The 23,187-nt window shown below is 37.2% G+C and overlaps 2 protein-coding genes across 8 annotated transcripts in view; one reads left to right on the forward strand and one right to left on the reverse strand.

Annotated features, from left to right (window-relative positions):
• Positions 1-607, reverse strand: part of LOC117420656 (uncharacterized) — a 47,270-nt gene extending 46,663 nt beyond the window's left edge. For both annotated transcript variants that reach the window (XM_034034173.3, XM_034921170.2), the window contains exon 1: positions 197-607. In XM_034034173.3, coding sequence (XP_033890064.2) covers positions 197-461 — 265 coding nt within the window. In that variant the 5' untranslated portion in view covers positions 462-607. The remainder of the gene's footprint in view (positions 1-196) is intronic.
• A 30-nt stretch (positions 608-637) lies between these two features.
• On the forward strand, positions 638-22,822 carry LOC117420655 (fibrinogen alpha chain-like). Of its 6 annotated transcripts, none has more exons than XM_059031582.1 (10): positions 638-705; positions 4,058-4,210; positions 12,594-12,744; positions 12,942-13,145; positions 16,930-17,182; positions 17,844-17,963; positions 18,817-19,000; positions 19,596-19,741; positions 20,284-21,427; positions 22,000-22,822. In XM_059031582.1, exons 5-10 carry the CDS (start codon positions 17,129-17,131, stop codon positions 22,704-22,706), a joined length of 2,355 nt encoding a protein of 784 aa, XP_058887565.1. In that variant the 5' UTR covers positions 638-705; positions 4,058-4,210; positions 12,594-12,744; positions 12,942-13,145; positions 16,930-17,128; the 3' UTR covers positions 22,707-22,822. The 6 variants fall into 6 exon arrangements, with proteins under 6 accessions (XP_058887565.1, XP_058887571.1, XP_058887570.1 ...); XM_059031588.1 differs by lacking the exon at positions 638-705 and adding an exon at positions 3,676-3,790; XM_059031587.1 differs by lacking the exon at positions 638-705 and adding an exon at positions 10,767-10,852 and having other exon boundaries at positions 3,879-4,210.
• Positions 22,823-23,187: the final 365 nt, after the last annotated feature.

Below are 23,187 nucleotides of genomic sequence, written 5' to 3' on the forward strand. Positions count from 1 at the left end.
CTACTTCTTTGACGATGTACATTTAACCTAAAACGTTTTGCTTAGCACGCAGTTTGTTGGGGTAAAGCATTGCAAATGCTATTGAAAATATCAATTTAGTGCACGATAATGGAATTTGCAATTAATCTCCAAACAATATTAGCTAAACTTGTTAACGGACTTTAATACTGGCAGTGGCAGTTGCATAATTAATTACCTGAAGTCGCAGTGTCGCCCCAAAACCCAGATGCACAACCTATCCTAACAGTTTTCTGAGTTGTAGACAAATATCTTTTGCATTTATAACTTTGGAAAACGTTTCTGCAGTCCTTCTTGGTATTCTGGTAATAACTTCTTGACAAATACGATGTATTTTTCAAATTTAAGTGAACACTCAAATCCGAACGACAGCAGCATAACCTTTGCTGCAATATCGAAACATGATGAACACCCCCAGTACGTAATATTAAAAGACCGAACATTTTAAACTTAAAGAAGAATAATAGTGTTTACGAGTCCAAAAGTTCAAAAGGAGACGCGTGTGCCGATGAATGTCGACCCGGTGGTACTGGAAACAAAAGAGGAATAGTTCCTGTTTCAAGTTCATCTTTCGTTGGGACTGAAGATGGCAGCACATACACACAGTTTAGCAGTGCATGATAGGGAACGTCGGTAATTTGTTTGTTTGGAAGGTATTACAGATGGGCAGGTGCAGCAAGTTGTGTGGTACTGTATTAATTTATGTGAATTCTTCGTGTTTTTTTCACTGAACAGTGATTACCCTTTGATAATTAATTGGTGATCCCGGCCAATACCCCACGAACCTTAGGTTTAGGGATAGGTTATTGTTATGAAATAAACTTCATTTTAGTACCTAAATTAATCACCTTTATCATGTGATCGGGCTGTAGCATATATGATGTAGCTTGTAATGTTGTTGAAGCTGACACCCTGGGATCATTCAAGAAGCTGCTTGATGAGATTCTGGGATCAAGAATAAGCTACTAACAAGCAAACGAGCAAGATGGGTTGAATGGCCTCCTCTCGTTTGTAAACTTTCTTATGTTTCTTATGATGAGGTCTATTACGAGATGCGCACGCAGCACTACTAATTTGTGAGGGACATTTCAAGCAATTTTCAATACGTTGCTTAAATAAAGATATTTCAAACCATTGGATGTCAAATGGGCACCTAAGCAATTCTGTATTGCATTTATTGTAAGGAAACTCCCACCATATCATACTTTTATTTCCAGCTAATTAAAAAATAGTTTTAAACATTCAACTGAATTTTTTTTTTTATCTGTCCCAACACTTGTATGGACTTTCAAATTACTGGTTATGGAACAAGATGCAGCTCGGTATTTAGTGAAAGAAAAATTCTGGTTGCAATATACAGTATAATTTATACATTTTTGGTAAAATAAGTTAACGTTTTGTTTTGGCAAGTTGTCAGGAAAATAATGTACTGAAGGTTAACGTATCAACACAGTAAACTGGCTTAATCGAACAAGATGTATGTTTCTGAAAATTGATCCTTGAGAGAAACAGAACGTTGTGTATTGAACACCGGAAATTCTTTTATTTGAACAGCTTCACCCTAATTTGTAGAAGATATGTACAAATACATTTTAAAAAGTTCTGCAATTTAGGCTTCCATTTCCTGTCTTGTGTGTTTTACGATTCTGTTATTATTAACCCATGTGTACTATGTGTAATTTATCGCAGTAGAATTTATATACTGTACGCCAACTAACAAAAACGGGTTATTAAAAAAATTAATTAATAAATAATCTTCTCAATGTTAAATAATAATAATAATAATAATAATAATAATAATAATAATAATAATAATAATAATAATAATAATAATAACACCGTGTAACCAATTATTATTATTTTTTTTTTGTTCCTGGGTAGTAAGTGTTATTTCCTAATTGCTTATGCCTCAAATGTATAGAAAATGGCTATTATTCCCCACAAACTTTGCTTTTGTGACCAGGACAGTGATATTTTGAAATTTACCTATTTTCCAGAACATTCCAGATAGATTCAGCACTGAGTAAACTTGGAGTAAATTCTAGAACTTTCTAGAACTTTCCAGTAATATAAATAGTAGTATAAATACAGGGGCCTTAAGCCCACCAGTTCAGTTTAGTTCCAGCTGCCTAAGTGGATACATATCTGCATTTTTCTGAGATGGCATCAAGAGGCTGCAATGGTGGCATTCCTGATGGGTCTCCAAGGCGGTTTTACCAAGTTTCCCTGCTATCTTTGCCTTTGGGACAGCAGGGACACCAAGGCGCACTACCACAGGCGGGACTGGACACAGCGGACCGAGTTCTCTGTGGGGAGGAACAACGTCAAGTGGGAGCCACTGGTGTACCCCCGGAAGGTGCTGATGCCACCACTGCACATCAAATTGGGCCTTATGAAACAATTTGTCAGAGCTCTAGATAAGGAGTCGGCAGCCTTCAAGTACCTTCAAGACTTCTTCCCTAAGCTGTCTGAGGCAAAGGTCAAAGCCGGTGTCTTCGTCGGACCACAGATAAAGAAGATCCTGGAGTGCAATGAATTCCCCAAGAAGCTCACTAGTAAGGAGAAAGCGGCTTGGAACAGCTTTGTCGCAGTGGTTCGGGGCTTCCTGGGCAATTACAAGGCCGAAAACTATGTGGAGCTGGTTGAGACTCTGGTGAAGAACTACGGCACAATGGGCTGTAGGATGTCCCTCAAAGTCCATATCCTTGATGCTCATCTTGATAAATTCAAGGAGAATATGGGAGCGTACTCCAAGGAGCAAGGCGAGCGCTTCCACCAGGATATACTGCACTTTGAACGCCGCTACCAAGGACAGAGACTACATTTGGGGGCGGATTCGTGAAAGTGATTTACAGTATAATCGTAAATCTCGAAAAACTACTCACTTCTAAATCTTTTGTAGTCATTTTTGTATTACTTTAGTATAAATACATGTTAATTTGGATTCATATGTTGTTTTTTTCTGACTTTATGTGAACGAAAAGACACAAATTCGCCCGTTTTCTCATTGGAAATAGGTAAATTTCAAAATATCACTGTCCTGGTCACAAAAGCAAAGTTTGTGGGGAATAATAGCCATTTTCTATACTTTTGAGGCATAAGCAATTAGGAAATAACGCTTACTACCCAGGAACAAAAATTGTGTTACATAGTGTAATAATAATAATAATAATAATAATAATAATAATAATAATAATAATATAGGTATGTACACTGTATACTCTATTGTAACAGATTTAAACATTTAATATGGGCTAAACAGCTAGTTACATCCTTACAGTACCGAGGACTCTTTCTTGATTTCATCACCCGTTTATTTTTAGGTATAGGTCGTTAATGTAATTTATGGTGCTTCCCCAGTGCGCCTTCAAATACTCAAAACAAAACACACACACACACACACACACACACACACACACACACACACACACACACACACACACAAAAGCGTGGTTTATCCTGGCAGAGGGCTTCTTGTTGTACTTCAAACACAATTTGCAGGAAAAAAAAAACACGGAGTCAAGTGGGAGGCAGATGCTGTGCCAGTTGTTTTTTTTATCTTGCTGTACAGGGTGTTGCACTTAGGACCTTGATCAAATAAATGTAGACTCGCTCACTCGGGTATTTCACTTTCCACAGAAAACAGGCAACCATCTGAACTACAAAATGGCCCGGTTCAGAGGGAAACCTTTGTTGTATTCAAAATCTTTGCTTCTTTTTTTAATTTCTTGCACTTTAGCAAGTGGCTTCTCTAAGTGTATGGCCATTTCAGGTTATTATCACCGTCATTATTATTACGTTTTTGTTATTATTGAATTGTATTTTACAATTACTTTTTTGTTATTAATGAGTTGTATTTTACAGTGTTCCTCAACTTCACGGGACACATGCACCCCCGATCCAGAGTTAGACTTTTATTTCTCTTTTTTATTGGTAATGTGGTTGAAGTGGAAATGTCATCTGTACGTGAGTTAATTGATTTGCTTGTTTGCTTTGTTTTTACATGGACAATATTGCCCCACAACATGTGGAATTGCAGATTGCTTGCAGAGATACAAACCAGAGGCTGACAGAGAACTCAGCTACCTGGAAAACACCTTAAGTCAGATCTCAAATTTAACTACAGGAGCACACGAAAAGGCAAACTACATAAGTGATTCCAGCACATCCTCAAGGAAATCATCTCCACAAGGTATAGCTCATTTAAATAAATAGATATATTGAACACGTTAAGACTTCTTATTAAAACTGAAATACGTTCTAAGTAGACGAGCGTTTTGTTTACATGTACCATTTTGATCAATTTAAAACCAAATGTTTAAGAATTACACATGAATCCGATTAAACAAATCTAAAATGTGTTAACTTTATAACGTTTATTTTTGTATTATAGTTGACGCATATTGTCAATCGATTTTAAGAAACGTTAAGTGTGTTTAAAATCTGCTTGTTTAAGGGACATAACAAAACACCGCGTAATAACACGTTATTGCGTGTTAATATTTAATAGTAACCTATTTGTAACGATCGCTGATGAAGAGCTCGCCTGTCTGTTGAGCTAATGTAACTGTGTATGCAAATTATCTCGATTGATCCACGTGAAAATGTGTAGATTAATTATCACCCCTATAAGAGAGAGCGCGAGAGAGACTAGACAGTGAGCAGTGAGCAGTGAGCAGTGAGCAGTGAGCAGTGAGCAGTGAGCAGTGAGCAGTGAGCAGTGAGCAGTGAGCAGTGAGCAGTGAGCAGTGAGCAGTGAGCAGTGAGCAGTGAGCAGTGAGCAGTGAGCAGTGAGCAGTGAGCAGTGAGCAGTGAGCGCGAACTTGAAGAACAGACCTTCTGTTGTGCTGTAGATAACGTGACGGCCAGTGTAGGCATCATTATCAGGAAGTTGGAATTCCTGTGTGGGACGCGGAGTGCAGCAGTTGTGGCAACTTCTCTCTCCCTTTCACTCTCTTTTTGTCTGGTGACTAATTATTGACTGTGTCTTAGTTTGCTATTTTATTATTAATTGCTACTGTGGTAGTGTATTTTAATTAGTATTTAAGTGATAACATGTTTGTTCAGGGGCGCTGGAACTAGGGGTTGATTTGTTTATTACTCACTTATACCACTGTTTCTGTTTTCTTTATATTTTATATAGTGCGTTTGATTAAGATGTGTGGGTTTCACTGTTGATACTTTTAATAGTTGTGTAAATTGTTTTATAGGGGCTTGATTGGTTTCTGTAACGTGTTGGTTTAAGAACAAGTTGTATTTGCTGTAGCTGGTTTGAGAAGAATAGATTATAATAGAGATCTCAATAGCAAGCGTAAAGACAGCTCTCGGGCATTTTAGTAACTGTATGTATATTTTTTTCTTTTGTTATGACTTGTTTTAAAATTACATAAAAGCTTAAACTGATATGTGGCTTGGTTTAATTATCCTGGTTTGTGATAACACCTTTCTTGGTTCCACCTCTCTATCAATAGGCTCCTCTGTAGCTGTTCACTGTCTAGATCAGTGGTCCTCAAAGTAATTTGGGCACGGACATAAATCGATCTTACTTGGCTGTTTGCGGGCACGCTGACTATTGCATAGATTCCTATCTTAAACACCGCTTTCCCGTGACTGTATGTGTGTATGAAATGAGATATATAATTAAGCGTTTTAGTGGGAGTTCTCAGGCAGTAATTGTGCGTGCTGCCGTTACTCTTTAAGTAATTTTATATAAAATACACTTTGCATCTCGCTTTGTTTCAGTTTGGCAAACGTGTACTCTGTTTAAAAGATCGCTTATCTCCAGTACTATTATTCAGAGAAAGTGGATTTGTAACTAAATTTACTACGATGTTTCCCTTGTCTGAAATTAGAATTTAATGTTCTCCCTTTTATATAATTTAAATACTGAAATGTCAGGGGAGGGGAGGGGAATGCACCCCCTTAAGGGAAATTTATTTTATGCACACACATGATGGAAATCTGAAATGAAAAAAAGTTGAAAGATAAAAGTCCATAGCTGAATGTGCAAAAAATCCAAGTAAATACATTTACTTCTTTTTGTAATTGAACAAAATATGTTTCCAAGGGGCATCTTGCCCTGCCCCTGGGGAAGGATGCCCCCGGGGATGGGGCATCTTGCCCCAATTCAAACTTTTTATTGTAAAACAATGCATATTACCTTAAATAACAACATGGTGCCATGAAAACAGAATAATTATTTAAATCGCAAATATCATATTAAATGAAGTCCTTACTGCACCTTAAATGAAATGGCAAACATTTTAATTGGTTCACAGTATAATTTAACTGAATTAAAGTAGGAGGCCTAAATCCGAGCTGCACAACATTTTACCAAATAATAATAATAAAAAATAATTTAAAGTGTAGCCTTCCTTCCTCACACATTACAAAGCAAGTCCTTCAGGGTCAAAATTTCTTTTTATTCTATGGGAATTGTATTTTTAACACAACTTATAGCTTATAACAAACATTTTTTACATTAGTTACAAGTTTTCAATGGACTGAAATGCTTCACTCTATGCACAATTCACATTTGAAACCATCACCACAGACACCAGTACAGTCCACGTGTGCCCATCTATGACATGTTTCACCAGATGTAGATATTAAATATTGTTTGTAGTATACCCTGGCTAACTGAATCCTAAAGTCAGTGCCAGAATGTCTAAGGAAAGTCTTTTATTTCTTGATTAATGAATACGGATCACCTCACGGGGTGTGTTTTCGAGGTTTTCAAATATTTTGATTTTGTGCCAAGGTTTTATTATGCCCCTTGATATTATTTATGGAAGTTGTGGAACATTTTGCATCCCAAAATGTACTGGCATTGTTAGCAACACAATTCAGGATAAAACACTGAATCCATGGTAGGTTATTGTGACTCCAGGGTAGTTTATGTTTATTAAATGGTATGCTAATACTTTATGAATAAGATTCCCACAGCCCACAAAACAAATGTTCTTTGGTTTACACCTAGAAAGTAAATACATTTCTTGCTGTCTATGACATTTCTTTTTTTTACTATCAAGGTGAAGACGATAGTTGGTTTTAAAAAGCAATGTTATTTAATTAAATGTGGGTTCAGTGAGTTGCAAGATTTATTACGAGCAAACAAGAGAATGGGCATCTTAAAAAGATGGCTGTCCAGCTCAAGCAAAGATGTCAAGAACCATGCAAAGATACTGTCGAGATTCAAGAAATCACAAGAACAGGTGTTACTAAAACACTCTTAAATGCCCTTTTATGAAAAATGATACTTTTATTGTTTTGCTTTGCATAGTTTTAGACAAATGGTTGGCTTACAAAGGTGGGTTATGGTCACTTTTGTCACCATATTTTGTTAGAATAACAAAAACAAATCACATTTGAAAGTGTCGTAGCATACTTTTTGTTTTGTAAAAATAACAAAATAAACATGAAAGGCAACTTTATTTTAATTCATGGAGTTATTTGATCAGATGATATAACTGCATTTTGTTGTCGTTGTTAAGATTGGCAGGATGTTGCTAACAAAGGAGCAAAAGTCAGCGTTCATTGGAAACATGTTTTGTGATACGTTTGATATATGAACACATTAAAATTAAAAACATGTTAATAAATATTGAATCTCCTTTATATGACTTTGTGTGGTTCAGTCATTGATATAACACATCATACATAAATCTTAGCCATTCCGCATGTTAACCCATGGTTCTGGAAGTGTATCTTACTAAATGGTGTGCCAACTCCATATCAAAATACTGAATATTGGTTTTGTTTCACTTAAAATAACATTATTTAGTTGAAACATTATTTCAACTGAATTTACAGAAACTAAATGAGGTATAATGTTTTGATATCATAATGCATTACTTTCAAATGAAAATTGTGAATTTGCTGAAGGAAACCAGTGACAAATGCATACAACCAAATTTAGCTGAAATTAGTGCTGCTGTTGAGTCCTACGCTGAAGAAAAAATGTGTTTAGCTTAGAAATATTAGATTTAGTTCATAAGCGGATTAAGACAAGAATGCTAAGAGGTCGATTTGATCAAACTATAGTCGGCAGGATTTGTGAGCATCTTAAAGCACAGAGGAATGCCCCTGGATTACAATAAGACATGTTTTCAGAGGTAAGTGGTTGATGTATCTTTGGTGTATCTTTATTTAATGCACAATGAAGCATTCTCATATTTATATTTAAATGCAACTTATCTATTTAAAACAAAGCTGTACTGTTAGTTGTGCAAAACAGTCAACTAGGTGATGCCACAATGTTAGTGAATGACAATAAAAAAAGCTTTTAGTGTGATTTAGTTTTCTTTTTTGAAATGAATGCAAAAAGACAGAACTTTGTAATTATTATTGGTAACAACATGACTTGCTTGTTTCCTCTGTGTTTAATTTCTGAGATAGTAACCCCTAACAGGGATACTAAATATACAAGCAAGAGATGCTGTCAAGGGCTCCTGAGTGGCGCATCCAGTAAAAGCACTCGCTAGAGTGCAGGATGCGCTCTATAGCCTGGACGTTGCCGGTTCGAGTCCAGGCTATTCCACAGCCGACCGTGGACTGGAGCTCCCAGGGGGCAGCGCTCAATTGGCCGAGCGTCGCCCGGGGGGAGGGAGGGTTAGGTCGGCCAGGGTGTCCTTGGCTCACCGCGCAGCAGCGACCCCTGTAGTCTGACCGGGCGCCTGCGGGCTTGCCTGTAATCTGCCCAGCGCTGCGTTGTCCTCCGACGCTGTAGCTCTGAGGCGGCTGCACGGTGAGTTCGCAGTGTGTAAAGAAGCGGGCGGCTGACGGCACATGCTTCGGAGGACAGCGTGTGTTCGTCATCGCCCCTCCCGAGTCAGTGCAGGGGTGGTAGCGGTGAGCTGAGCTTAAAAAATAATTGGGCATTTCAAATTGGGGAGAAAATAATAAAAACTAATTGGCAACGACTAAATTTAAAAAAAAAAAAAAATTACTGTTGGTTAAGGCATGACTATAATATGTAGGTGTGGCAAAGTGGTTGTACAGGTGCAGGTGATTAAAGAACAGAACAGACAATTGTAATCCAGGTGAAAAGATTTGTTTTTATTAGTAGTTTTTGTCCAGTGCCTGACAGTGAAACAAACAGAAAATAATAATGATGGTAAGTAATACAGCGGTGTGTATTACTTACATTTATAATCCCCCAAGCTGGTCCTGAAATAATAGTCCCGTTCTTGTATCCCCACATTAAACACAAACACAAGTCTGGTTAGATCGTGAATTAGTGATTGTGATGCAATACAGTTTTACAGTGGTACAAGTGAAGTGCTGTTCCGGGTTTGTGCTGGCCTCTGGCGACAGCTCCGAAACATGTTAGCTGTCTAGTGAATACACTCAACAATAGACAGTACAAACAAACACTCACGATTATTTCACCAACAGTACGGGTCCTTCCAGGTCAATGACACAACCAAAACGAAGGAACAGATAACATTGCTTCGACCTCTATTTATACCGTCACTCATGACCCCTTGGTAAACGATTGCAGCCGCTCCTCCAATCCGCGGCTGCCACGTCATTTACCCTCCGGGTCAATGAGTTAATGTACCAAAGCACCGTCTCTTTTCTACGTGACCGACTTCCTTTTAACCCTCGGAACGAAGTGTCAGGCCAAGTAGTCCAGAGTACTCTGTTCCTGTTACTTAGCGCCCAGGTCAAGAGGGAGATTTACCACCAAGAATCATTTTCTTTCTGTCACAGTAGGTGTTACAGTAAATATGTTTTAAATGTGTAGAATTATTATTGTTTATTTATTTATTTATTTATTTGTAAATATGACAGCGTAGCCTTGTTTTGTTATTGTTTTATAAATGTGACGTCAGAGCCATATATTTTGTTATTGTTTCGCAGCGTGGATGGGAAAGCCCCATCCACATTAAAAACCTTGTGTAGAAGGTGGCCATCTTCCGAATTAAATGATTAATTTGTTGCTAATCGGGAGATGGTCACCTGCATATAAGCCTGCAGTTTTCCCTGCTCTGGGTGGGTGTTCAGAGGAGAGAGCGAGGAGAAAAAGAAAATTTAAAAAAAAAATCAACATAGGATCAGTGAAAGCAATCTGCCCAGCCTGACCTATTGTTTTGTGTTCGTGATTTGTTTTTGTTTGAACTTTTATTTCCGCTCTGTGAGCAGATAAATATTTTATTTATTTTTGTTATTTAAATAAACGGCGCACGGCACGTCTTCTGCACCGCAGTATTTTTCCCTTTGTTTTCTTCCTGCTTCTGGCGTGATGTCACCTTGTCAATCATCCTGTCACACGCACCCATTTTGTTTTAGTTGTTTATACACTGTACAAATAACGGCATTGCTCTTTATCTGTAGTATATACTCACTGAAACCCTATTATAACTTTTACAAGAAGCTTTTTAACCCTCTCACGACCCTTCCTGTCATTCTTTTTTTGTCACTTTATACAATAAGCAGAGTGTATGCTCTATTGTCAAGATTATTGGAATGTTTTTAACATGTATAATTTGATCTCAGCTAAATGTACCATTAGACCTAGAATATATATGATATAACAGTTTATTTACCTCTTGCCTTTAATTTTAAATGTAGGCCTATGCCTTACTGTAACAACATATCATCTAAATATTCTGGTAAATACAATAGAATCCATTTGTAGTGTGTTTGGGTAGATATTGATGCCAGATTCCAGGAAGACTAGTACTAATATTGTAGCATTTTATTATATGGGTTTGATTTGTTTGTTTGTTTGTTTGTTTTGTTAGGAGAGACGACTGCAATTGAAATTGGTGCAAGAGAAAGTGAACCCCTCACAACTCGTTTTGTGATGAACAATCTACATCTTACACAAGTAAATCGTTTTATTTATTGTTTTACTGTTGATTTGTTTCCCAATCTGTTACATGATGGCAATGGTGTTTCTGTAAATAAATGACCCATCAGTTTGTTTTTGTTTGTTAAAAGCCACTATTAGGATAGATGTTCCATAATTAATATGCAGTAAGTGTTAGTGGTAAAATGGGATGGGGGAGGGTGTTGTGTACCAACTAGACTGTCAACATGATCTGTTTTCTTTCTGATAAATTGTACTGGAAACTCATGAAAGAACACAAATTACAGACACCACAGAATAATAGTTCAGAGGAAATTTGAACATGCTACCACAGCTTTAATGACATTTGTGTGTGTTTGTCCTAGTGAGCTACAAAATTTAATCCAATCAAACAATAAGATAATGGAACAGGTGTATCAATGAACGATATGAAGAGCCCTATAAAAATACAAATTAAAGAAATAACTGGAAAAAGGTAACGATAAATAACATTTAAAAGAAATATACTGTAGCTACAAACAGTATTCAAATACTGTATCCTCTACTCCTCACTCTCTTACCATAAAATGATGTTGCAATCTTTCTGATCAATAGTTCCGTTATGCTAATGAGATGTTTAGACAATGAAGTAATGTTAATATGTTATTATTTCTCTTGAACACAAAGCAAACATGGCTGAACAAGAAGAGCCTGCAAGCAAAATGTCAGCTATTTTTTTCTTTTTGTCCTGTTTCTTAAAGAGTTGTAATGACCTGATAATTTACACACAGGGGAAAGAACAGACAACCATAAACAGGTTCTTTTGATCTGTGCAGTCAGGTCGGTTACCTTGTATTCAACACCCCACCCCACCCCACCCCACCCCACCCCACCCCACCCCACCCCACCCCACCAACCACACTCTACAGCCTGGCTTTATTAATACATCACTAAGTCACAATACATATAGCCAACCTCAATACATCAAAATATATTTTTAAAAAAATAAAAAATAAAACACAATGAATAAAACACTTTATGGCAACAGCAAAACCACAACATTCAAGAATGAATTGATAAAGGTACAAAGTAAACCGTGTAATCAAACAAATCGGCAAATCAAAACTTTAAACATAAATTAACTCAAACAGCGGAGGTGGCAGTCACAGACTTACTGCCAGACTGAAACTGCAGGGAGAAAGGAAAAACGGGTTTACAAATCTACATACAATGATTTTAATATATCTAAAAACACCTCTAATAAGAAATATTAAAATAATGAAACTGTAAAAATAACAAACGTAACATACTAATTAAACAAGTTACCACAACCAGAGAAGGAGGCACAGTTGACTCACAGCGAGTGGATCTGGCCACGAGCAATAAAGCCTGCCAACAAGGCTATAACAAACAACACCACACTTTACCAAAACAATATTCCCAGCTAACAATACAGTTATTATTATTATTATTATTATTATTATTATTATTATTATTATTATTATTATTATTTACTGTTTAGAGCTAATTTAACTGTTACAAAGATTTTCAGGATGTTGCCAACAATGGAGCCAAAGTCAGCGGTTTGTATTCCATCAAACCCACAAAAGCTAAACAGAAGTTTTTGGTTTACTGTGAAATCGACACACATGGCAATAGCAGGACAGTAGTTGAAAAGGTGTGTTCAGTGGAGTGTTATAAGTTTAGTGTACAATATTACCAGACATCTATAACATTAATAATATAATAATACTGATAATACAAGTAAACTTATTTTCAGAGACTGAATGGAAGTGTGGACTTTTCTAAAACTTGTATTCAGTACAAGGAAGGATCTGGCTTGGCAACGAGAAAATACATCTGGTTTCTACCCAGGCTTCGATTCTATATATCATCAGGATCAAGCTGAAAGACTTGAATGGCAAAACTAAGTAAATAACAGTCTTATTATGGCTTAATACTGGTTTACAATTCAAAATTTTATAGACATATGTTTGGTTGCTGGTTTCTATCACAGCACATTAAATTTTACTTTTTTAGATTGTGTAACTAGTAATGCAGATTATGCTATGTTCAGGGTGGGACCAGAGCCAGACAAACAGCGCCTGACTAATGTTTATTACTACAGCGGTGATACTGGAGATGCTTTTGATGGTCACGACTTCTGAGACGACCCCAGTGATAAAGTACTTTACCTCCCACAATGGAATGCAGTTCAGTACCCCGGACAGCGACAATGACAAGTATCTGGGTAACTGCGCCCAGCAAGATGGCTCCGGCTGGTGGAAGAATCAATGCCACGCAGCTAATCTGAATGGCAAATACTACCAAGGTAAGACATTTTTATTTAATCACAAGTACTGGGATATCCTCTCTGCTCAATAGAAATAATCACAAGGTATTAAAATCACGTTGGACCTCTGTATATTGCATGATGCAAGGTGGTTCAAAGCTTATGGACTCACATGAAGTAGACTTCGAGACTCACTGAGTCAGTTTGTGATCTATAGGCAATGTTGTGGCCAAATAGAAATCAGCTGCTACTACAGAACCAGTAACAGATGGGCTGTCCTGACTGAAGTAAGAGAGGTGTTTCATGTAAACTCAAGGACAGTTGTTTTTGTAAAAAGAGTGCAAAAATGGCTGAGCAGTACTTTTGGTGCCTGTGATTTGCAAAAATGCCAACATTGTTTATACTGTCATGTTATAAGCATAAAAACCTGTTGTTGTTTCATCCAGTTGTTAAATTCCAATATTCAATTAAACAACTAACCCTCTTTTAGTCAACATAAAATTGTGGTTATGTCTCCCTCTGTGACCATAATTAGACAATTTTTTAAGCAGTGCTTTTTGAATTATTTTCATGATTTATGAATCTTATATTGTTTTCTTATCTAGGTGGAACATACACAACTAAAGATGTTGGACCAAATGGGTTTTCTAATGGAATAATTTGGGGTAACTTGGCACAACTGCTGGTATTCCCTAAAATAAACTACAATGAAAGTTATTCCCATCAACAGAATGACAACAGAAGGAGGGCAGCAGGATGTATCCGGTGTCAAACAGTGTGGTGGTATGGCAGAAGTCTAAAGTGACCATTTGTGACCAGTTCAGTGTAACAACTACTTTCTTCATTGTAATAAGCCAACTTTTTCCTTCGAAATGTTTTTAATAATGATTTTGCCTTAAAGAACCAGCCATTCCTATAAATAGGTGGGAGTAAGGGACATAGATATTGTTCGTAAAATCTGATGTAACTAATGTAACTACGATATTCCCACTGTAATGAATCGGAACCTTGAAAAATAATTGAAAATGGGCACATTGAACAATTAGAAGTACCAAGTGGTGATGACCCTTACTTCTCTTAGGTCCAGAACACTATCACAGCTGAAGAGAGGAATATATGACACAAGTCACAAGTACTGACACAAGTACGTGCATTGATTTTGACAGCAAACACAACACATCTATTGTATAAAGGCAGGCAATGGAAACCTATGCCTATTCCACTGCATCTGTTCCAATGAGTAGAGAATCAAATGTATTACATATAGTTTAGAGGTTTGGTGTTTGTTTGTTTCAATCAATAAAGGTGGCATATTTAAACTATGCTGTGTAAATGTTTTTGTGTTATTATTATTATTATTATTATTATTATTTAGCAGACGCCTTTATCCAAGGTGACTTACAGAGACTAGGGTATGTGAGCTATGCATCAGCTGCAGAGTCACTTACAATTACATCTCACCCGAGAGACGGAGCACAAGGAGGTTAAGTGATTTGCTCAGGGTCACACAGTGAGTCAGTGGCTGAGGAGGGATTTGAACCGGGTACCTCCTGGTTACAAGCCCTTTTCTTTAACCACTGGACCACACAGCCTCCTATTACAGTGACATTGCAATTGAAATCTTGCCCCATCTAGATATTCCCCCATAGCCCTCTGTAGCGGAGTGTCCAGCCCCTATATATTTATTTATTATTATTTGTATTTTTGTTTGCGGCGCAGATAAAAGCACCACGTATTTGTTATTGTTTTTATAATTTAAAACCTTGTGAGGATGTGTGGCTGATCAGCTACTGATTATTTAACTAGCTGACAGTCACGCATCCTTACTAAACTCGTGCAGACTGTGGCCGAGGGGTAATAAGATAATTAACAGCTAGTTAACCCCTCGGCCAGAGTATAAGAACCTGCAGCTGTCCGTGTTGTGGGCTGGAGTGTACAGAGGAGAGTACAGGGAGCGGAGAGAGCGAGTAGGAAGAAAACTAGATTTAAAAACGACTGCTAAACCGTATTTGTTTATTCATTTGGCCCTTGTGCCTTTTGTTTTGTGTTGTTTGTTTAAATCGTTTGTTTTCTTTATTTATTTAATAAAATCAGCTGAACGCCGTAGCGTTCCGCTTCACCCGCCCATCCACTGTTTTGGTTCTGTTACTTCCTGGTCCGTGACGTCACCACACCTCACCACTGCAAGCCATCCTGCCACACCCTCCAAATCTTAAGGAGTGGACCTGCCCCCACTTTACCAATAAAAGGAAATGCATGCTGTTGCTGACTATGCACAGTCGAAGACATGACAAAAACAAATTACCAGCTAACACAGATATACCCCACAGATACAAACAACAGTAACCTGTTTTATCTCAAAGAACACTGGAGACAATCATGCGATGTTTATTTTTTTCACTAGGCTAGGTTTGCTACTTTTCTTCCAGCAGTATGAAGCAAACACAAATCCATGTTGTGCTCTTATTTTGATTTGAGCAGTTCTCTTGGCTCCTTGACACAACAAGAAAAAACAAAAGAGAACTTATCAGAAATATCTGAAAGAATCAGTCAATTCATTTATCAATAAACATTAAAATTTCAAACCATATATCCAAATTAAACTCAACATAGACTATCCTGACTAGTATATGCCCTAGACACTACCCACCACAATTATTGTAACAGATTAAATAATGCAATAAGTAAGGGACATAGATATTGTTTGTAAAATCTGATGTAACTGGTTAAACTGTAAGATATACTCGCTGTAAAGGGCTACATTTGTAGTGCTTTCTACTTGAAGGCCACATGCTTTCTAAATATGTTGGTATTTATGAATTGTCCAGTCATTAAATGTAGGCATCAGGGGCTCAGTTGTTTGGTGTTCTTCAGACTGGCTTGGTGAGCTATTTTACAGGCTCAGCTGCCCTTTTTCTCTCCCTGATTATCTCCTGCTTTGTATTGATGATTGTTTTTTCTACAAACTTTACTGTTGGCCTTATTTGCATTGGTCATAATAGATATACAAGCCTTCTCACAAGGGCAGTGGTACCAACAATGTCATCCATTTTCTAAGAAGGACGGCTGCTGGTGGAATATTTGATGCCTGTATTGTCTCACTCAGACTACTTGGTTTATAAATATCTTGTTATCCCTTACATACATCACCTCCTCTCTGTAAAAAAATAGGAAAAGGGATTTGAATATGTGAAATTGATACTTGTCATGGCAGTCACCATTGCAGAAAGTCATTTTTGGGGGTTAAATGAAGAATGCCAAAACTCCCACAGAACAGTAAACAGCTTTTGCTGTTTTCAGAAAGATGCTAAATTATTGTAAGCTTAAGCAAACAACTAAAATCTAGCCAGTTATTTTATTCCTTCTAACAGCATTGGTTATCAACAGTCAACACAGATATATTATGCAGTAGTAGCTAACGTGCAGATTGAAGTTACTTGGCAAAGATGTAATGTAACCTTTTCTTCATTTATTTATTTAGTTTGTGACATAACACAGCAAGCATGCATGGTAATATTATGTTACGCTATATATTTTACGAGAAATGATAAACATATTCAGTCATATCCTGTCAGAGGGGTAATATTGTTTTGCAACATTCTATGAAAGAACACGTTTTCAACCTTTGTTGTACTAATATTAGAAATGTTCAATGTTCAATCTCTAGATGAGTGTAGATCAAAGTGATTTCCTGTGAGTGGGGGTGGTCTTTGTACATAAAGGTTTAGAAATCAGTCCACTGTCCTTTCTGTGTAAATTCTAAAAATCAATAGATACTTCTCTGACACTAACCCCACGTTTTTGTTTTTTGTTTTGTCAGCAGAACATCAGGCCAGCAGATTCAGCCAAAACTAGCCACCTGAAAAAATGCAAAGTTCAATGAATAATTTACAGGAACCTTGTTAGCACTGTACACACAAACAGAGTGACTAATCTTATCTTGGTCAGCAAGGGGTTCAAATTGGAAGCAGAAGCAGTGAGCATTAGCATTTCAGCTCTTCTGCAGACCCACAACAAAAACGATGAGACGGTTACACCTCCTCTGCTGCTTGCTAGCTGTCTTCTCTACAGCATGGGTAGGATGGTTTTCTTTTATTTGACTTCCATAAGGCCTGTGTTGATGGAATGATAACAAAGACTAAAACAGCAACCACCACCATTTTACCAGGGGAAAAAAAAAGTCTTGGACAAGGTCTTAGGGTTTCATTAAAAGAGTAGTGTAAAGCTATACGTCTGAAGTTAGAATATCTGGGCAGGCTGGTAAGTTGGCTAGATATTTTTCTATCATTTTTGTGTTATTTATATATATACACTGTTTATAAAACAACTGCAAACATTTGATTAGAAGATGGGTGCCTTACAGACAATACAATGATAATCCCATTGAATCCCAGTCAACAGGCCAGTCTAGAACATGGAGTCCTTCTAGTGTCAAACCACATACTTCATTATAAGACTGCATAAGGAGACTTAAACTGTCCTTTAATAACCAGTAAATCCAAGAAGATATCTGCTTAGCTTTGTGGTCTAAGAGAGTATTTGATCACATTTACTGTGATTAAAGAAACATCAGTTTAGATGTTACATGTCTTTGTCAATGTAAAAGATCTTGTGTTATGTTTTGTTTGGGTTTTTTGCTTATTGCTCCCAGTTTCAGCATTAGTAATAATCAAATGCAGTTACTGCACTGTTTATTTATTTATTCATCTATTTATTTATTTATTTATCTATGTTCAGTCACAGAAAGTTGCTTTTGGGGACATTGCCCAAGGAAGAGGACCCAGACCTGTAGAACAGGGATACAAAAGTCAGTGTGCAACTGAAAAAGAATGGGCTGCCTGTACAGATGATGACTGGGTAACACATTCTGACTTGATTTATGACATATTGATTCTTTTTTTTCTCAGCTCTACAAAACCAGTATTTTCAGGGCTGCTGAAATGCACCTTTATTTGATCAGCACTATCAACCCAGCCAATGAATAATGACTTAAAAATATTTAGTTAAATGTATTAGGTTGATGTTAATATCAGCTACACAATTTTATTTTTAAAATTTTTAGATTTTTTATTTTCATACTTTAGTGTTACAGTACATGAGAAATTGTGTTTTTGCAGGATTTTCTGCATCAAAGGAATAACTGTAAAAACCAAAACAATTCTTATGAAGTAAAAATAGTATTTCAAGAAACAGTGAAAATGTTATTATTCTATGGCTAAACTGTAGAATAATTATGATTAGCAAATCTAATTCATTAACTTTATTATAAATCATATATTTATTTTAACTTAATATTTTATTTGGCTATCACCTCTGGAATGGAATATGGTCATTGTATGTAGTTTACTGGTTTTGTAAGAACAATCGGTGAACGGGTTTTGCAGATTTTTTTAATTTTTTTTTTTGCTTTTTTTTGTATCAAACAAAATCAATTATCAACTTTTTTTTTAAAATTTTTTCATTCTAAACATGCTTTTACTAAGGTAACCTTTTACAAGGATGGCCTCTTATTCATTCAGATTGGAAATCAGCAGAGAAATCTGCTTTATATATATGACCCAAACAGACATCGCTTTTGAGACTTTTGCTTGTGAAACATCAATCATTCGTGTCATAAATTGCATTTGCATAACAAATTAATCATATTTGTTTGATCCTATTAAAGCCTTTACCCTCTGTGTTAATGTATTAGCATTTTTATTTGCAATAGGGCCTCAAATGTCCATCTGGCTGTAGAATACAAGGGCTTCTAAGCCAGGCAGATCGGGATATCGCTGAAAGAATTGACAGAATTCGAAAATTTCTAGAGGAAAACAGGAACAGGTACAAATCTACTGACCAGTTCACCAAACAGACCTATGATTACATAAGGGAACAACTCATCTCAGATTCAGGCAAGTGTACATCTTTTTAAGGTATATGATGTGTGGGGTCATTGTTATACTGTAACATGGCAAAGAAAATAAATGCAATAATACCCAGATATTGCTACATGTACACCAGTTTTGTAGTTACATAGTGTGATGGTTACCATGATCAGATAAAAATAATTTATAAAAATAGCAGAGCACATTCTGAACAGAAATGTATGGACACTGTACTTGGGTCCAGTACTCCCATTTTATAACGTGACTGCTATTTGTGTTCTGCCTTATAAAGAGAATGAAAGTGCTAGTGGAATGGCATTAAGGGTCAAATGGGAGCCACTGCCATACAGCTTTGTAACTGGTGCTGTGCAAAAGAGGAGCACTGCATTTATATTCACATGTGGTTGTAAGGGTTCAGGGAAGACACTTATATTAGAATGTTCTAATTATTTCATATGAAAACATCATATTACTTAATTTTGATCTTCTGCACTGTATCATTCATTGGTAAACTGTAATACATTTTTTATTGCCTCCCCATGTCTTGTATGTTTAATTTTTATGTACTTTTGTTCATGTTTGTTGTTTATGTATTAATGTGTATGTTTGTTTGTTATTTCAGGAAATGATAATAAGTATGTTAATCTGGCCGATCAATTACGTAGAAGAATTGTTGATCTGAAGCTGAAAATTGACAACCAGCTCAGAATACTTATAGCATTAAAGGACAAAATCCGAGAACAAGTTGACACAATGCAAGCGCTTGAGGTAAAATATATACATGTGAAGATTATATACTGTATATAGGGAATACAGTTATTCATTTTACTAAACTGAACGCACTATTATTTACTACCTATGTCCCTGTTTACAGTATATAGTTATTATAGTAGTAGGATCTGTTCTTATAGTAGAAGGATCTAAAACTGGGAACATTTAAAAAATGACTAGATTATGTGTTTTTAAATTAGCAAGGTATGCTAACAAGGGACATGCCTTTTATGACCTTTTATCATTCCCAAACATTTCTTATGTTCTTATATGTATTTATAGGCGTTTGGATACCCCCCTTATTGCAATACAGCTACAAGTCAAGTATCTACGTTATTAAAATCTAATATTGTATTACCTGAATTATAAAACATATTTACAGTGTTCTCAAAAGAACTTCTTCATAATTTTCAGCAACCACAACAATACTTTAGCTAATAAAAGTATAGAGAACGATTTGAGAATATCGAGTGTCTTATGCTTGTATTTTTTTTTTTTATTCAAAACTAATTTTCCACTCTTGTTTTCTTTTGCTTCAGGTGGACATTGACATCAAGATCCGAGCCTGCAAAGGCTCATGTGCAAGTGCTTTTGTTTACAATGTCAACACAGAGAGCTATGTAACCTTGGAAAAACAAATATCTCAGATAGAAAACATCAATTTGCAGAGAGTTGGAAATGATAACTCCATGAGAATAGTCACGATGAGGCCCTTAAGGGGGGATATAGATACAGTATCCAGTGTATACAAGTCCACACTGGTTACTGAAGGTGGAGAGAAAAGCATATTCAGAGACGTAGAGCAACTCCGACTATCCTTAGAAACAGCAAACTATGGGATTAAACACAGTTCAGCTGAGGTCTCGGCCACTCCAGCAGTTGGGTCAGGTAGTGTTTCAATTGGCTCTTCATCTGGTGACAGACTCAGTGCCAAAGAAACCAGTATCAGTGGGAAATCAACCTCAGGTTCAACTGTTACTACACACACTAAGGTCGTCACATGCACCAAAACAGTCAAAAAGCGTATTGTTTACACAAAAGATGGTCCAGTGGAGACCGTTGAAATGACAGGTGGCTCCCCAGAATGTGACCACTTAGAAAGCTTGGGCACTGATGATGCTGTGCATTCATCTGTCAAAGAGGGAAAGGGTGACAGTGGTAGCTTTACAATGAAGGTGTCCGGTACCTCAGGGGGGGTAGATGGCATCTCTGATCGCTTCCCCGACTTACATTCTTTCTTCAACAAACACTCAAGTTCATCCAAGAGTACCACAGAGGTTCGGGACAGTGGCGGCTCTTCTGTAGGAATCACCTCCACCACAGAGCTTCCTGATAATTCAAGAGTTAAAACAGTTGTATACTCTGATATGGGCAGAGGTGATGGGGGTTTCGAAAGCCAATTTGGGGGAGGGGACTTTAGTGCTTTCAATACAGAAACAGTTTTCCCTGGTGGCAGCAAAATGTCAGACAGGAAAGGTTCCTCATCATATTCGAAGACCACTGTAGTAAGCAGTGGTTCAAGTGAGGAAGGTCCCTTTTCTGAACACAGGATGCCTACTAGTATCTTGGGCTCAATAGGTGATGACTTTGTGCATAATGAGGATGACGATGATGTTCCAGACTTTCATGCCCGCAGCCTGAAGAAAGAAGCAGTGGAACTTGTGAAAGGTTATGTCGGAAAAGGTAACTTTGCTATATTAACAAAGCAATAATCTAACCCCCCCCCCCCCCCCCATCCCCCTTCCCCAGCTCTGCCACCATCTTAAATTCTGAAATCCTGTGACTCCTGCCCTTTAGAAAAAACTTTAAAAATTCTCTCAAGTAGCCATCTTGGCACACTTCGTTCTAGATTGATTAGCATTAAGGGAGAAAAAATATAGATCAAACTTGTTTTGTACAAACTTAAGAAATTGGGTTTATTTCTTATGAAATATAATAGATTAACTAGAGGTCAAGTACCAGTGTGTTAATTGTGGTGGCACAGCTTTTCATTGTCTGTGAACAATGACCCAGTAGATACAATTCAGTTCCATTCCTTGACTGGCTTCACCCAATATTCTACCAAGTAAATAACTCCAATGAGCTGTAATAGTCACTGTATCTATGGGCTATGAAGTAAAACCTCAGTTAAAAAGAAATCCTGAATTAAAAAAAAAAACCTGCATCAAAAACAGCTCTGACAAAAAAGACTGTTGTGGCTCCTGACAGCCACATATAAAAGCCCTTAAACATTTGAGTATTCATTTGTTTTTCAGATTGTGATGACATCCGTCAGAAACACGCTTCTGGTCACACAAGTGGCCTCTACCAAATCAAGCCAGAGGGATCAGAGGTAGCGGTGACAGTCTACTGTGATCAAGATACAGTGTTGGGTGGCTGGGTCCTGGTCCAACAGAGAATGGATGGATCCGTCAACTTTAACAGAACCTGGGAGGAGTACAAGATGGGCTTTGGCAGTACCAATGAACAGGGGCAAGGGGAGCTCTGGTTGGGAAATAAGTACATCCACCTTCTGACCCAGAAGGAGAGCATCCTCAGAGTAGAGCTAGAGGACTGGGAAGGCCATAGCACTGATGCTGAGTACCTTGTAGATGTGGGCCCTGAATCAGAGGGCTACAGGTTGAAGGTCTCTAAATATTCAGGGGATGCAGGTGATGCTCTTATTAAGGGGGAGCCAGGCCTTGGGCCATTTTTGTCCCATGTGGATATGAAGTTCAGCACTTATGATAAAGACAATGACAAATTTGAGGATAACTGTGCTGAGATGTATGGGGGTGGATGGTGGTACAATAACTGCCAAGCAGCCAATCTAAATGGTGTCTATTACACTGGAGGCCAGTATGACCCCCACAGTAAAGCTCCTTATGAGATTGAAAATGGAGTGGTCTGGGGGACTTTCAAGCCTCAAGACTACTCACTTAAAATTGTCAAAATGAAAATAAGACCCATAGAAACCCACTAAACCACCTCCTGTGGGTAACTGTATATGAATAGTGTACACAAATAATGTATTGCAACTGAAAAACATGACCATAAGCTGTTATTGTAAACAATTTTCATTAAACTTCAGCATATTCATTTGCTTGTATTGGCTTTATTATCCATACATTCCATAGTTACTGAAGCAGTCACACCACTGGATGGATATTGCTACCAGCATTTAACAGAAACTGAAGCATAGCGGGGTTTTTTTGTTTGTTTTTTTGAAAATTATGAACCCAGGCCCCAGGCAAAACACAACTTCCTTTAGAGTTTGTTCCTTATTCTGCACACGTTTGAAGCTAAGAGGACCCAAGCACAAGGAGGTCAAGTAGCATTCCCCCCCTTGCTTGATACAGTGAGTCTGTGGCTGACCCTTAGTATTTCTGAGACTAAAATCATAATGAATGTCCAGATTTACAAAAAAAAAAGTTTGCCTCTGGTATTATTCATCAGTGTAGAGA

This window comes from Acipenser ruthenus, chromosome 1 (genome assembly GCF_902713425.1).
Source record: "Acipenser ruthenus chromosome 1, fAciRut3.2 maternal haplotype, whole genome shotgun sequence".
NCBI classification, from domain to species: Eukaryota; Metazoa; Chordata; class Actinopteri; order Acipenseriformes; family Acipenseridae; genus Acipenser; species Acipenser ruthenus.